Here is a 16,049-nt window from a genome sequence, read left to right as displayed (position 1 = left end):
GGTTTAGATAAGGGTTTGTCCGCGAGTTCTTTGAAAGGACAAATCTCCGCTCTTTCTGTTCTTTTTCACAGAAAGATTGCTATTCTTCCTGATATTCATTGTTTTGTACAAGCTTTGGTTCGTATAAAACCTGTCATTAAGTCAATTTCTCCTCCATGGAGTTTGAATTTGGTTTTGGGAGCTCTTCAAGCTCCTCCGTTTGAACCTATGCATTCATTGGACATTAAATTACTTTCTTGGAAAGTTTTGTTCCTTTTGGCCATCTCTTCTGCTAGAAGAGTTTCTGAATTATCTGCTCTTTCGTGTGAGTCTCCTTTTCTGATTTTTCATCAGGATAAGGCGGTGTTGCGAACTTCTTTTGAATTTTTACCTAAAGTTGTGAATTCCAACAACATTAGTAGAGAAATTGTGGTTCCTTCATTATGTCCTAATCCTAAGAATTCTAAGGAGAAATCATTGCATTCTTTGGATGTTGTTAGAGCTTTGAAATATTATGTTGAAGCTACGAAATCTTTCCGTAAGACTTCTAGTCTATTTGTTATCTTTTCCGGTTCTAGGAAAGGCCAGAAAGCTTCTGCCATTTCTTTGGCATCTTGGTTGAAATCTTTAATTCATCTTGCCTATGTTGAGTCGGGTAAAATTCCGCCTCAAAGAATTACAGCTCATTCTACTAGGTCAGTTTCTACTTCCTGGGCGTTTAGGAATGAAGCTTCGGTTGACCAGATCTGCAAAGCAGCAACTTGGTCCTCTTTGCATACTTTTACTAAATTCTACCATTTTGATGTATTTTCTTCTTCTGAAGCAGTTTTTGGTAGAAAAGTTCTTCAGGCAGCGGTTTCAGTTTGAATCTTCTGCTTATGTTTTTTGTTAAACTTTATTTTGGGTGTGGATTATTTTCAGCAGGAATTGGCTGTCTTTATTTTATCCCTCCCTCTCTAGTGACTCTTGTGTGGAAAGATCCACATCTTGGGTAGTCATTATCCCATACGTCACTAGCTCATGGACTCTTGTTAATTACATGAAAGAAAACATAATTTATGTAAGAACTTACCTGATAAATTCATTTCTTTCATATTAACAAGAGTCCATGAGGCCCACCCTTTTTTGTGGTGGTTATGATTTTTTTGTATAAAGCACAATTATTCCAATTCCTTATTTTATATGCTTCACACTTTTTTTCTTATCACCCCACTTCTTGGCTATTCGTTAAACTGATTTGTGGGTGTGGTGAGGGGTGTATTTATAGGCATTTTAAGGTTTGGGAAACTTTGCCCCTCCTGGTAGGAATGTATATCCCATACGTCACTAGCTCATGGACTCTTGTTAATATGAAAGAAATGAATTTATCAGGTAAGTTCTTACATAAATTATGTTTTTTCTTACCTTAAAATTGACTTTTTTCCCTGTGGGCTGTTAGGCTCGCGGGGGCTGAAAATGCTTCATTTTATTGCGTCATTCTTGGCGCAGACTTTTTTGGCACCAAAAATTTCTTTGTAATTTCCGGCGTCATACTTGTCGCCGGAAGTTGTTCGTGTTTGCGTCATTTTTTTTACGTTTTGCGCCAAAAATGTCGGTGTCACCGGATGTGGCGTCATTCTTGGCGCCAAAAGCATTTAGGCGCCAATAATGTGGGCGTCTTTTTTGGCGCTAAAAAATGTGGGCGTCATTATTGTCTCCACCTTTTCTCATATTATTTAAGTCTCATTTTTCATTTGCTTCTGGTTGCTAGAGGCTTGTTCAATTGCATTTTTTCCCATTCCTGAAACTGTCTTTTAAGGAATTTGATAGATTTTGCTTTATATGTTGTTTTTTCTCTTACATATTGCAAGATGTCTCAGATTGACCCTGGATCAGAAGCTACTTCTGGAAAAACGCTGCCTGATGCTGGTTCTACCAAAGTTAAGTGTATTTGCTGTAAACTTGTGGTAACTGTTCCTCCGGCTGTAGTTTGTGATGAATGTCATGATAAGCTTGCTAATGCAGATAGTATTTCCATTAGTAATATTCCATAACCTGTTGCTGTTCCATCAACATCTAATACTCAGGATGTTCCTGTTAATATAAGAGATTTTGTTTCTAAATCTATTAGGAAGGCTATGTCTGTTATTCCTCCTTCCAGTAAACGTAAAAGGTCTTTTAAAACTTCACATTTTTCAGATGAATTTTTAAATGAACACCATCATTCTGATTTGTCTGTTTCTGATGATGATTTTTCTGGTTCAGAGGATTCTGTCTCAGATATTGACACTGATAAATCTTCATATTTATTTAAAATGGAATTTATTCGTTCTTTACTTAAAGAAGTTTTAATCGCATTAGAGATGGAGGAATCTAGTCCTCTTGATACTAAATCCACTAAGCGTTTAAATTCCGGTTATTCCGGAAGTTTTTCCTGTCCCTGATGCTATTTCTGAAGTAATTTCTAGGGAATGGAATAATCTGGGTAATTAATTTGCTCCTTCTAAAAGGTTTAAGAAATTGTATCCTGTGCCATCTGACAGATTAGAGTTTTGGGACAAAATCCCTAAAGTTGATGGGGCTATCTCTACTCTCGCTAAACGTACTACTATTCCTACGGCAGATAGTACTTCCTTTAAGGATCCTTTAGATAGGAAGATTGAATCCTTTCTAAGGAAAGCTTATTTATGTTCAGGTAATCTTCTTAGGCCTGCTATTTCTTTGGCTGATGTTGCGGCAGCTTCCACTTTTTGGTTGGAGGCTTTGGCACAACAAGTGTCAGATCATAATACTCATAGCATTGTTAAACTTCTTCAACATGCTAATAACTTTATATGTGATGCCATCTTTGATATCATTAGAGTTGATGTCAGGTATATGTCTTTAGCTATTTTAGCTAGAAGAGCTTTATGGCTTAAAACTTGGAATGCAGATATGTCTTCTAAGTCAACTTTGCTTTCCTTTTCTTTCCAAGGTAATACATTGTTTGGTTCCCAGTTGGATTCTATTATTTCAACTGTTACTGGGGGGAAAGGAACTTTTTTACCTCAGGATAAAAAATCTAAAGGTAAATATAGGGCTGCTAATCGTTTTCGTTCCTTTCGTCAGAATAAGGAACAGAAGCCTGATCCTTCCCCTAAAGGAACGGTTTCTGTTTGGAAACCATCTCCAGTCTGGAATAAATCCAAGCCTTTCAGAAAGCCAAAGCCAGCTCCCAAGTCCACATGAAGGTGCGGCCCTCATTCCAGCACAGCTGGTAGGGGGCAGATTACGATTTTTCAAAGAAATTTGGATCAATTCGATTCACAGTCTTTGGATTCAGAAGATTGTTTCACAAGGGTACAGAATAGGTTTCAAGGTAAGGCCTCCTGCAAGAAGATTTTTTCTTTCTCGCATTCCAATAAACCCAGTGAAGGCTCAAGCATTTCTGAAATGTGTTTCAGATCTAGAGTTGGCTGGAGTAATTGTGCCAGTTCCAGTTCTGGAACAGGGTCTGGGGTTTTACTCCAATCTATTCATTGTACCAAAGAAGGAGAATTCCTTCAGAGCAGTTCTGGATTTAAAAATATTGAATCTTTATGTAAGGATACCAACATTCAAAATGGTAACTATAAGGACTATTCTGCCTTTTGTTCAGCAAGGGCATTATATGTCCACAATAGATTTACAGGATGCATATCTGCATATTCCGATTCATCCAGATCACTTTCAGTTTCTGAGATTCTCTTTTCTAGACAAGCATTACCAGTTTGTGGCTCTGCCGTTCGGCCTAGCAACAGCTCCAAGGATTTTTTCAAAGGTGCTCGGTGCCCTTCTATCTGTAATCAGAGAGCAGGTTATTGTGGTATTTCCTTATTTGGACGATATCTTGGTACTTGCTCAGTCTTCACATTTAGCAGAATTTCATACGAATCGACTTGTCATTTCTTCAAGAACATGGTTGGAGGATCAATTTACCAAAGAGTTCATTGATTCCTCAGACAAGGGTAACCTTTTTAGGTTTCCAAATAGATTGTGTCCATGACTTTGTCTCTGACGGACAAGAGACGTCTGAAATTGGTTTCAGCTTGTCGAAACCTTCAGTCTCAATCATTCCCTTCGGTAGCCTTATGCATGGAAATTCTAGGTCTTATGACTGCTGCATCGGACGCGATCCCCTTTGCTTGTTTTCACATGCGACCTCTTCAGCTTTGTATGCTGAACCAGTGGTGCAGGGATTATACAAAGATATCACAGTTAATATCTTTAAATCCGATTGTACGACACTTTCTGACGTGGTGGACAGATCACCATCGTTTAGTTCAAGGGGCTTCTGTAATAATGGCATGATCTGAATTCACATATGGTCTGGAAGGGGTATATATATATACATATATATATGGTATATGTATTCTACAAGAACTCAGCTGAATGGTAAAGAAGGGGTTAACTCCTCATTCAGATACTAGGTCACTATGGAATGTAGAAAGATCACATTACCAGACCCCCATCTGAGAAGGATGACCAGCTGGCTTAAGATCCTTTGTCTAAGGCTAATGCCATTCCCTACCCCCAAAGCACATGCAGGATGAAACCATATACTCTTAAAATTACAATGAGGGCTTGCTTATGAGTGACATCATCATTGTGGGAGGGATGAAAAACTTACAATAAAAGTAGCAGGAATACTGGAGTTCACCCTCTCTCTTTCACTCTTTTTCAATTGGAATGGTGACCACAGCTAACATCAGAAGTAAGTGATCCTTACAGACACATAATTTCAGCACACCATACTTTCACATAGATTGGGCAAATGTATTAGTGTAATATTGATGTATAGTTCACTGCTGAGTATTTATAAGTGATTTGCATATGTGTAATTTATATTTAATCTGCATATTGTAATAATGTTTAATTAGCCTCATTGTAATAAAAGTTTTGTTACTGCTGGAATAAGACTTTGTGAGTTTATGACCTTACAAGTAGTTTAAGCTAGTGATTGTGTGTTAATATTATATAGTGGGTATAATAATTCATAAGGGATTATTAAATGTAATATTAGCCTTTCACTAAAGTGTATAGCAAATAGATACTAAGATTTATAGAGTCTTAGGGACCATTTAAATGCAGTTATTTCATTGGCGAGCCAGCGAATTTTCTTACCAACTACACTTGTTTTAAGGGGGGACTAATCCAGGTTCTTTTTATAATACAAGTGTGATTTTTGGACGAAAATTGAACCTAGTTTTTGCTATACTGTTTTTGAGTTGAGCGTTTCAGCAGTAAAGTCTTTGGCCAAGACTACAGATCCAGAGAGGCATTACCTAAGGATCAGTTGAACCAGACGCAGAGAAAATCATATCGCGCAGGACGTGAATCTGATTTGCTGGCAGTCTGAAGACACTTTAAAGTGTGAGTATGGAATTAATTGTTAAATATGCAGAATGTAGCACATTTGAGCCTGTTGTTGATGAAAATACTGACATAGTTAAAAGACTGAAAGATGTGTGGTTGCAATGTGAGAATGAGAATAAGCTTATTGATAAAAAAAGGTTTTGTTTAACAAAAGAAAAATCCAAATTACAGAATTGCATGAAACTGTTGTTAGCTATCAAAGACCAAATGAATAGAGCAATCTTTGAACATTCTCCCCCAATAGCCATGTTAACAGAGATCAATTGTAACACATTAGATGAGAATTGCCCCACATGTGGGGTAAATGCAGAATATATTAATACTTTAGAAGAAAATTATGACGCAAGAGGCCAACTTATTGCTTCATTGAGACAGGGACTTGCAAACTTAACCCCTGTTGCAGTATTAAATGAGGACAATGCATGTGTGTCGCAGGAAGATGGGGCACATGTTGATGGGGGAAGGGTGCAAAGCCCACATGTTGATGGGGGGAGGGTGCCTATTCCACACAGTGAGGAAAGATTGAATCACACACAAAATACAGAGAGCACACACATTCCAATACTAACCCCACAGATAACTAGGCCAAGAACATTAAACACAGAACATCAAACAGATACTTTATCACTAACACCCAGTGTAAGATCCAGGGGAAGAAATTTAACTCAATCGCAAAATTTACTTTTTTCTACCACCTCTGCTGAAACATCATCCCTGGTATCAACTACCCTTATAAAACAAGATAGAGATAAAGTAATGAGACAACTGGTAAAGTTAAAACCTCTCTTTCCAGTGTATGATGTTAAAGCAGATGTTTTCACTAACATGTCAAATTTTGAGTCTGCAGTAAAACAATACATGCTGTCACATAAGGAAGCATGCTTTTTGTTAAAAATGTGGCTTCCAGGCAGCATTGCAGCTAGATTACAATCACCAGTTGCAGGCCCAGTTAATTTGAACACAGATTGGTTTAAGGAGGATAAATGGGGTTCAGATGGGGACAGATTAAAAGCTGTTTGTAAACTAGTGACAGGGAGTAGAGATTTGGACAGTCACTCTCTTGCAGAAATGCAAGTAGCATTAAATGATGACCCATGGGTATTTGCAGCTAAATTTGAACAATTATATAGACTGACACACAGAATTTCACCAGAACAAACACCTCATGATATGTTGCAGTATTTAATTAAAAAATTCACATATTTGGAACCTAGCATACAAATGATGGCTGAGGAAAAGAATACACTAGAGGGTGTGTTATCTATTATAGGTAAGGCTAGGCAGAACATTTTAAAGAAAAAGAACACAGGGCAACACAGAATTGCTGTGGTAACCACTAATGAAGGGAAACAAAAATATTCAGAGGGTCCCTTCAAAGGTACTTGCCATTACTGCAATAAATATGGGCACAGACGAGTAGATTGCAGATTCTTAAAGAGAATTCAGAAGGAAACTGAGGGAGGGCAGGAAAGATTACATCCCTCTGCACCTCCAAAAGAAAGCTATGCACATAATTGGGTAGGGAAAAATAACAAGATTAAGCCCCCAGATAAAACAGGACAGGAATACACCGCAAAGCTTAGGCCTGGTACTAATCTGTATGGCCCAGCGCATGAGGCTTTGAGAGTGATGACTGTGGGGGGAGGGGAAGTGGGATATCATGAAAAGAATTATGAAAATAATTCTCCTCTGATATCCTGCTCTGACTGACTACCTCAGGCCCTGGATGACATGGTCCCTATATGTAACACCTTTAGGGATCATTCTGGACGTCCCTGTGTCTATGGTGTGATTGAGGGCCATCGCACAAAACTCCTCATAGACACAGGAGCTTCAGTAACTTTGACAGACTTACCATTAAGTCCCCCACAAGGGACAAGACAGACATTTCTTGTGGGACTTGGGGGATCCCAGTCCCAAGCATCCCTTATCCCAAATGTGACTATGACACTAGGTAATCAGTGGACTAAGGAAATTCCCATTTGGCAGAGCAAAAACACAGAGGGTACAATACTTGGTGCTGATATAATGAGATCAGAAGGGATGATAGTGGACCTATGTAACAATGTTTTGTGGAGGGATACTAGAGGGAGAAAACCTGTAATATTAGATGACTCTTACATCAGTCCCATAGCATCCATTGCATCAATTCCTTCAGAAAGGGTGTGGCCGGATACTGAAAGTCACCCTGATTTGAAGAGATTGGTCATGGATTTCCCTGACATATGGGCTCAACATAAGAATGATTGTGGCATATTAAAAGGCATTGAAATCAATATTGTAGGCCCTGACCCCCCTCCACAAAGACAGTATCGTTTTCCAGCAGAAGCTATTGAACCTGTGAGGCAAATTATTAGTCAGCTTGAAAGCCAAGGGATAATTAGGAAATGTTCCTCCTCTAATAATTCTCCTTTGTGGCCAGTAAGGAAAGCAAATAATACTTGGAGGTTAACTGCTGATTTTCGTATGGTGAATAAAGTTACCCCACCTGTTACAAATCTAGTTGCTTCTACTCCTGAAGTGGTATCCAAACTGAGTGCCACATGTAGGTGGTATTCTGTTCTGGATATAAGTAATGGTTTTTGGAGTGTCAGACTAGCCCCAGAGTGCCAATATAAGTTTGCTTTCTGCTTTGATAACATGCAATTTTGTTTCAATTCGCTTCCTCAGGGCTTCCACAGCTCGCCTACATACTTTCACCAAGCATTAGCAGAGGTATTAAAAACATTCTCAGTCCCAGAAAGTATCATACAGTATGTAGATGATATTTTGTTACAAACAGAGACAGTAGAGGAACATTTGGAGCGGCTGAATGAACTGTTTGGCTTGATTGCTGAATCTGGCCTCAAGTTAAACACTTCGAAAGTACAATTAATGAGACAAAAGGTGACATTTTTGGGAGTATCAATACAAAGGGGTACAAGATGCCCTACTAGAGAACGAGTTACAGCCATACTTCAGGTGCCCAGACCTTTGCATAGGCAGTCCTTAAGACAATTCTTAGGCTTGGTAAATTTTTCTCGTGATTTCATTGAAGGGTTTGCTGAAAAAGCAAAACCTCTCTATGATCTTTTGAAAGGGGAGGATGTTGGGAAAATTCCTTGGAATACAGAACATGAGGAAGCATTTAAAGTGTTAAAGGAAGGTTTAGCATCAGCCCCTGCCCTTGCCACAGTGGAGAGGGAGGCCCCTTTTGCTTTACAAACATACACATCTGACACTTCAATTTCCACAGTCCTACTGCAGGAGAAGGCTGAAAAATGGAGGCCTGTTGGCTATTTTTCCAGGCTTCTTACTCCAGTAGAGAAAGGTTATGACGCATGTATCAAGGCTTTGTTAGGGGTGCATTGGTCAGTTCAGGCTACTGAGCATATAGTGGGATTTGGGAAGCTCATCCTCCAAACACCACATACCCCTATAAAGCTGTTATTGGAGAAATCATTAAGTGGGGTTTCAACACAAAGAGTGACTAGGTGGTTAATAGATTTGCAACATCGTGACATCACTGTACAACACAATGCAAAATACACATTACCCCAACTAATGCACACTCAGGGTGAACCCCATGACTGCACAGAGACATTCACACACAGGGAATCGCCTCATAAATTGTTCAGGGACAAAACTTCTCCCCAGGATTTACAAATTTATGTAGATGGCTCAAGATTTTGGCAGGATGGTCAATTTAATACTGGTTTTGCTATTTGGGTCCCCTCGCAACAATTAGCTCTTAAATTTATGTTACCAAGATCATTCTCAGCACAGAGAGCAGAATTAGAAGCCATTTCTATGGCTTGCCACAGGTTTGACACACAAGACATTTGTATATACAGTGACAGTGCCTATGTGACCAGATCACTGACAGAGTACTTACCAATTTGGAATCTAAGAGGAATGGTAGACTCAGCAGGCAAACCATTGTCACATGTTCAAGCCCTTAAGAAATTGGTAGATTGGGGAACACAGCACCCATTGCAGTCAGCTATTGTTAAAGTTAAGGCACACACACATTTCACAGATGCACATTCACAAGGGAATGCACATGTGGACATGTTAGCCAAACAGGCAGCTGTAGATGGGGAACCATGGCAATCAGATGAGAATGACAGTGAGACACAGGAAGCATGGAGAGAGCATGTTACATCTAAAGATACAATGGTACACATAGCAAAGATTACAATGGTAGATTCAGAGGTACCTGATTTGAAAACAGAACAAGCTAAAGATCCTAACCTTTTCCCTCTGTTACAGGAACAGCAAACACTCCCAAATGGTTATTCAATTTGTAATGGGTTAATATGTTACTCTAATCCCATTGATCCACAGGCTAAATTGGTTTTTGTGGTCCCGAGTCATTTGCAGGGACCTATAACACAGCAAACACATTCTTTTCTTGGGCATATTGGGCAAAGTGCATTAGAGTACCATTTAAGGCAAAAATTTCATTGGCCAGATTTAGCAGAAACCTGTTTAAAATGTGTACAAGAATGTTTAATTTGTGCTCAAATTAATCCACGCCCTAAAGGTCAGAGACCCATTCTCCAGAGAATACCAGTAGCAGATGGCCCCTGGAAAGCTATCCAAATTGATTTTATAGGCCCACTTCCACTATCAAAGGGGGGTCTCAGGTATGCCCTAGTAATTGTAGATATTTTTTCAAAATGGGTTGAGGCTATTCCACTTCGTTGTGATACTGCACAGGCTACTGCCAGAGCACTGTGGGAACATGTTTTCTCAAGATGGGGGTTTCCAACACTCATTGAATCAGACAGGGGTACACATTTTACAGGTCAGGTAATGCAAAATCTCTGTGCCCTACTGGGAATACAGACAAGATTTCATGTACCATATCATCCACAATCCTCTGGTATAGTTGAGCGCATGAATCGCACATTAAAAACAAAATTGTCAAAAATGCTTTCCCAGTATGGTAAATCATGGGTCACACATCTTCCAGCAGTTCTAATGGCTATTAGAGCTACACCATCAAATGCTACCAAGTGTTCTCCCTATGAGCTCATGACAGGGAGAAAGATGGCATTAGGCCACCCAGGTGAACCACAATTGTCTACTCCCTTGAGAGAATCTGTGTCTAGAGATCAATATCTCTCCCAAATTCAGGAGCAGTTGAGCTCACTGCTAATTTTTGCTGCCTCTAATATGGCCCCAACAGATTGTAAATTTTCATCTACACCTCAAACACCTCTGTTTGAGAAGGGGGGATTGATCATGATTAAAAATTTTCGCAAAAATTCTCCCTGGGATGCAAATTGGGAAGGACCTTATAGAATTTTGGACAAATTGGGTAATACTGTAATTAAAATAGAAAGATCAACCCCTGGGAAAACCAGAAGGCAGCCTGGTTACAAATGGGTCCATGTTGACCAATGTAAATTGTATAGAGGGACAGCTGTCCCAGATGTAGATATTTCTGCTAAGAACTGATATTCTCTTAATCTTTTTTTGACAGATTTCATTATGTGGAGCCTGAGAGGAATGATCGCCACAAACCTATTTGTATTTGTGTGGGTGTTATTGCAAAAACTTCCAATCTGTGACTGTAATGAACTGTCAATCACAAACCTCACAAGGAGTCGTAGATGGAGCTCAAGCAGCATCATCAGAGGATGGACAGGCTTATGGAGCTCTCAAGACCTTCACAAAGATTGTTTGGGAAAATTGACTTTTAATGTGGGTGGGAAAATTGAAATATTTGCAGAAAAACATCAAGACAATTTAATTGGTTTTTGGAGGGTCAATCAGGGTAATAAAGTTGAATGGGAATGTAAGTGGGTGGCTTGGGGAAAATGGACTGTAGGTCTGGTGGGAGAAGGTGTTTCTGTGTCTACAACATTTACAAATCCTATTCACACTATAAATGGCGATAACTATAATATAACCAAGGTTATATTTGAACAACAAATTGGAGAAGGGATTAATTGGAGGGTTACAGCTGCCAACTTTGGTGGAGGGATTGAAGTATACTTAAAAATAGACCAAATAAAGGAAACAACCACATTTACGCCTTTGATCTATTCTACTTTAATCACTACACCAAAGATGAAACATTATGACAATACTCCAATGTGTAAGGGGAAAAGTGTTGTTTCTAGTGGTCCATTTCAAACAAGTACAATCAAGCCAACTCCAGTATTGAGGGATGCCACATTCCAATTTATCACGTGGAAGATTAAAATAATAGATTGGCTAGTTTCCACACATTACCAAAATTGTTCCAGAATTACTGCCACTATGGAAAAAGCATTAGTTAAGTGGGCAGAAGGTACTAGGAGAAGGACTAGGAGGGATATCATGGATACAGTTTTGGGAGGTGTGGGAACAGGGCTAGGTGTGGTAAATTCCATTGACATATCCAGCTTAACAGCAACCTTACAGTCTCAGGGGATGTTAAATGCAAAAGGGATTCATACGCAACAAATGATAAACACTCTGGTAGAGACACTGACACAGACAGTCATTCAGGTTCAGGGTCCTGCCATTCAACATACAGAGGAAATACTGATAGGAGTAATTAGCAGGTTAAGGGAAGTATCCTGGGATTTTGTGTGTATTTCCATGCAAACAGAATTATCAACTGACTTTAAATTAATAGCACAGGCTATGGAAAATAACCATACACCTTTGGGAGGGTGGGAGCAGTCTGTTGTTAACAGTTTTGCATCAAAACACAGATAATTATGGTTAAACAGTTGGTTGGGATGCAGGGAAAATATATGCAGGGCTACTTCACTTGTGCCCACTAGTGGTACCTATCAGAATGTTTATCATTTGTTTTCACTAGGAACACCTGTCACAGAATCTCATGTTTTGCATCATGAGTTAGAGTTCCCAAATTTTATATGGAATGGTTCCCATATGGAACAGGTAGATATGTCTGGCTGCATAAGGTTTCCTTCTAAAATTTTATGTCTACCCAACCAGGCAAGAATAATTTTTGATTCCTGCTGGCATAATCACTCATATTGCAATGGTTTTGTGGAGAAAGTTAATCCCCAAGATATGATTTTTCCCTTAGGACAAGGAAAGGTGTGTTTTGTTGCATTGAAGCCTAAAGATGAAGTGCATGTATGGTTTGACAGGTGTAATTCAAGGGAACAAATCACACCAGGGATTTATTGTATTACTGGGTACCCTGTGAGGATAAGTTCACTACAGTTTAACTTCACTGTCCCACAGTTACTCACATATAACGCTACCTTGGGGGCTCCACTCATAACCCCAATATTAGTAGATGATGCACCTTGGCAAAAATGGGTAACCTTATTGCAAAAAGACTCTGTGTTACTAGAACATCTTAAAAATTTTGGGGAACGTGTTCATGTAAATTTCTACCATCAGGAACAAGAACTACAAAGGATTGAACATACTTTTACGGAGATGTCAAGTGCAACCTGGTGGCAGAAATTAGCAAATTCCTTTTCGAAACAGTCATCATGGGGTTCTGCATTGGGAAATCTGTTTATACATCCATTTATAATCATATTATTTATTTCTATATTATGTATAATTATTCAAATTTGTATGTGTTGTTATTTAAAATCATTAATTGCACGTGTATATCACTTATATTATGGTATGCGAATGGAAGCGTCTTTAGTACACTAATATAGCCATCACACATAGGTGGGGTTAGGAATCTTCCATCAGATTCACTCATATAAAACAACCATTGGAATGGAAGGGTATGGTAACCTCCATTGCCAAAAGGGGGGAATGTAATAATGGCATGATCTGAATTCACATATGGTCTGGAAGGGGTATATATATATACATATATATATGGTATATGTATTCTACAAGAACTCAGCTGAATGGTAAAGAAGGGGTTAACTCCTCATTCAGATACTAGGTCACTATGGAATGTAGAAAGATCACATTACCAGACCCCCATCTGAGAAGGATGACCAGCTGGCTTAAGATCCTTTGTCTAAGGCTAATGCCATTCCCTACCCCCAAAGCACATGCAGGATGAAACCATATACTCTTAAAATTACAATGAGGGCTTGCTTATGAGTGACATCATCATTGTGGGAGGGATGAAAAACTTACAATAAAAGTAGCAGGAATACTGGAGTTCACCCTCTCTCTTTCACTCTTTTTCAATTGGAATGGTGACCACAGCTAACATCAGAAGTAAGTGATCCTTACAGACACATAATTTCAGCACACCATACTTTCACATAGATTGGGCAAATGTATTAGTGTAATATTGATGTATAGTTCACTGCTGAGTATTTATAAGTGATTTGCATATGTGTAATTTATATTTAATCTGCATATTGTAATAATGTTTAATTAGCCTCATTGTAATAAAAGTTTTGTTACTGCTGGAATAAGACTTTGTGAGTTTATGACCTTACAAGTAGTTTAAGCTAGTGATTGTGTGTTAATATTATATAGTGGGTATAATAATTCATAAGGGATTATTAAATGTAATATTAGCCTTTCACTAAAGTGTATAGCAAATAGATACTAAGATTTATAGAGTCTTAGGGACCATTTAAATGCAGTTATTTCAGCTTCTTTTGTTCTTCCAACCTGGACTGTGATCTCAACAGATGCGAGTCTGACAAGTTGGGGAGCTGTATGGGGGTCTCTGACAGCGCAGGGGGTTTGGGAATCTCAGGAGGAGAGATTACCAATCAACATTTTGGAACTCCGTGCGATTTTCAGAGCTCTTCAGTCGTGGCCTCTTCTGAAGAGAGAATCGTTCATTTGTTTTCAGACGGACAATGTCACAACCGTGGCATATGTCAATCATCAAGGGGGGACTCACAGTCCTCTGGCTATGAAAGAAGTATCTCGGATACTTGTATGGGCGGAATCCAGCTCCTGTCTAATTTCTGCGGTTCACATCCCAGGTATAGACAATTGGGAAGCGGATTATCTCAGTCGCCAGACGTTACATCCGGGCGAATGGTCTCTTCACCCAGAGGTATTTCTTCAGATTATTCAAATCTGGGGTCTTCCAGAAATAGATCTGATGGCTTCTCATCTAAACAAGAAACTTCCCAGGTATCTGTCCAGATCCAGGGATCCTCAGGCGGAGGCAGTAGATGCATTGTCACTTCCTTGGAAGTATCATCCTGCCTATATCTTTCCACCTCTAGTTCTTCTTCCAAGAGTGATCTCCAAGATTCTAAAAGAGCGTTCGTTTGTTCTGCTGGTCGCTCCAGCATGGCCTCACAGGTTTTGGTATGCGGATCTTGTTCGGATGGCTACTTGCCAACCTTGGACTCTTCCATTAAGACCAGACCTTCTATCTCAAGGTCCTTTTTTCCATCAGGATCTCAAATCATTAAATTTGAAGGTATGGAGATTGAACGCTTGATTCTCAGTCATAGAGGTTTCTCTGACTCCGTAATTAATACTATGTTACAAGCTCGTAAATCTGTGTCTAGGAAGATATATTATCGAGTCTGGAAGACTTACATTTCTTGGTGCTCTTCTCATCAATTTTCCTGGCATTCTTTTAGAATTCCTAGAATTTTACAATTTCTTCTGAATGGTCTGGATAAAGGTTTATCTGCAAGTTCTTTGAAAGGACAAATTTCTGCTCTTTCTGTGCTGTTTCATAGAAAGATTGCTAATCTTCCTGATATTCATTGTTTTGTACAGGCTTTGGTTCGTATAAAACCTGTCATTAAGTCAATCTCTCCTCCTTGGAGTTTGAATTTGGTTCTGGGGGCTTTACAAGCTCCTCCGTTTGAACCTATGCATTCTCTGGATATTAAATTACTTTCTTGGAAAGTGTTGTTCCTTTTGGCCATCTCTTCTGCTAGAAGAGTTTCTGAGTTATCTGCTCTTTCTTGTGAATCTCCTTTTCTGATTTTTCATCAGGATAAGGCGGTGTTGCGGAATTCATTTAAATTTTTACCTAAAGTTGTGAATTCTAACAACATTAGTAGAGAAATGGTGGTTTCTTCATTGTGTCCTAATCCTAAGAATTCTAAGGATAGATCGTTACATTCTTTGGATGTAGTTAGAGCTTTGAAATATTATGTTGAAGCTACTAAAGATTTCCGAAAGACTTCTAGTCTATTTGTTATCTTTTCCGGTTCCAGGAAAGGTCAGAAGGCCTCTGCCATTTCTTTGGCGTCTTGGTTAAAATCTTTGATTCATCATGCTTATGTCGAGTTGGGTAAAACTCCGCCTCAAAGGATTACAGCTCATTCTACTAGGTCAGTTTCTACTTCCTGGGCGTTTAGGAATGAAGCTTCGGTTGATCAGATTTGCAAAGCAGCAACTTGGTCTTCTTTGCATACTTTTACTAAATTCTACCATTTTGATGTGTTTTCTTCTTCTGAAGCAGTTTTTGGTAGAAAAGTACTTCAGGCAGCTGTTTCAGTTTGATTCTTCTGCTTATAATTTCAGTTTTTTTCATTATAAGATTAAAACTTTATTTTGGGGTGTGGATTATTTTTTCAGCGGAATTGGCTGTCTTTATTTTATCCCTCCCTCTCTAGTGACTCTTGTGTGGAAGTTCCACATCTTGGGTATTTATTATCCCATACGTCACTAGCTCATGGACTCTTGCTAATTACATGAAAGAAAACATAATTTATGTAAGAACTTACCTGATAAATTCATTTCTTTCATATTAGCAAGAGTCCATGAGGCCCACCCTTTTTTTGTGGTGGTAATGATTTTTTTGTATAAAGCACAATTATTCCAAT

General features: G+C 38.9%; 1 protein-coding gene across 1 annotated transcript; it reads left to right on the top strand.

Annotated features, from left to right (window-relative positions):
* Nucleotides 1-4,276: 4,276 nt before the first annotated feature.
* Nucleotides 4,277-13,709, top strand: LOC128645819 (uncharacterized). The gene is made up of 2 exons (XM_053699091.1): nucleotides 4,277-5,349; nucleotides 10,823-13,709. The coding sequence occupies exon 2, from the start codon at nucleotides 10,831-10,833 to the stop codon at nucleotides 12,046-12,048; it is 1,218 nt and encodes a 405-aa protein (XP_053555066.1). The 5' UTR covers nucleotides 4,277-5,349; nucleotides 10,823-10,830; the 3' UTR covers nucleotides 12,049-13,709.
* The last annotated feature ends 2,340 nt before the right edge of the window (nucleotides 13,710-16,049 follow it).

Source organism: Bombina bombina, chromosome 1 (genome assembly GCF_027579735.1).
Source record: "Bombina bombina isolate aBomBom1 chromosome 1, aBomBom1.pri, whole genome shotgun sequence".
Classification (NCBI taxonomy): domain Eukaryota; kingdom Metazoa; phylum Chordata; class Amphibia; order Anura; family Bombinatoridae; genus Bombina; species Bombina bombina.
This window is presented reverse-complemented; position numbering and strand designations above follow the sequence as displayed.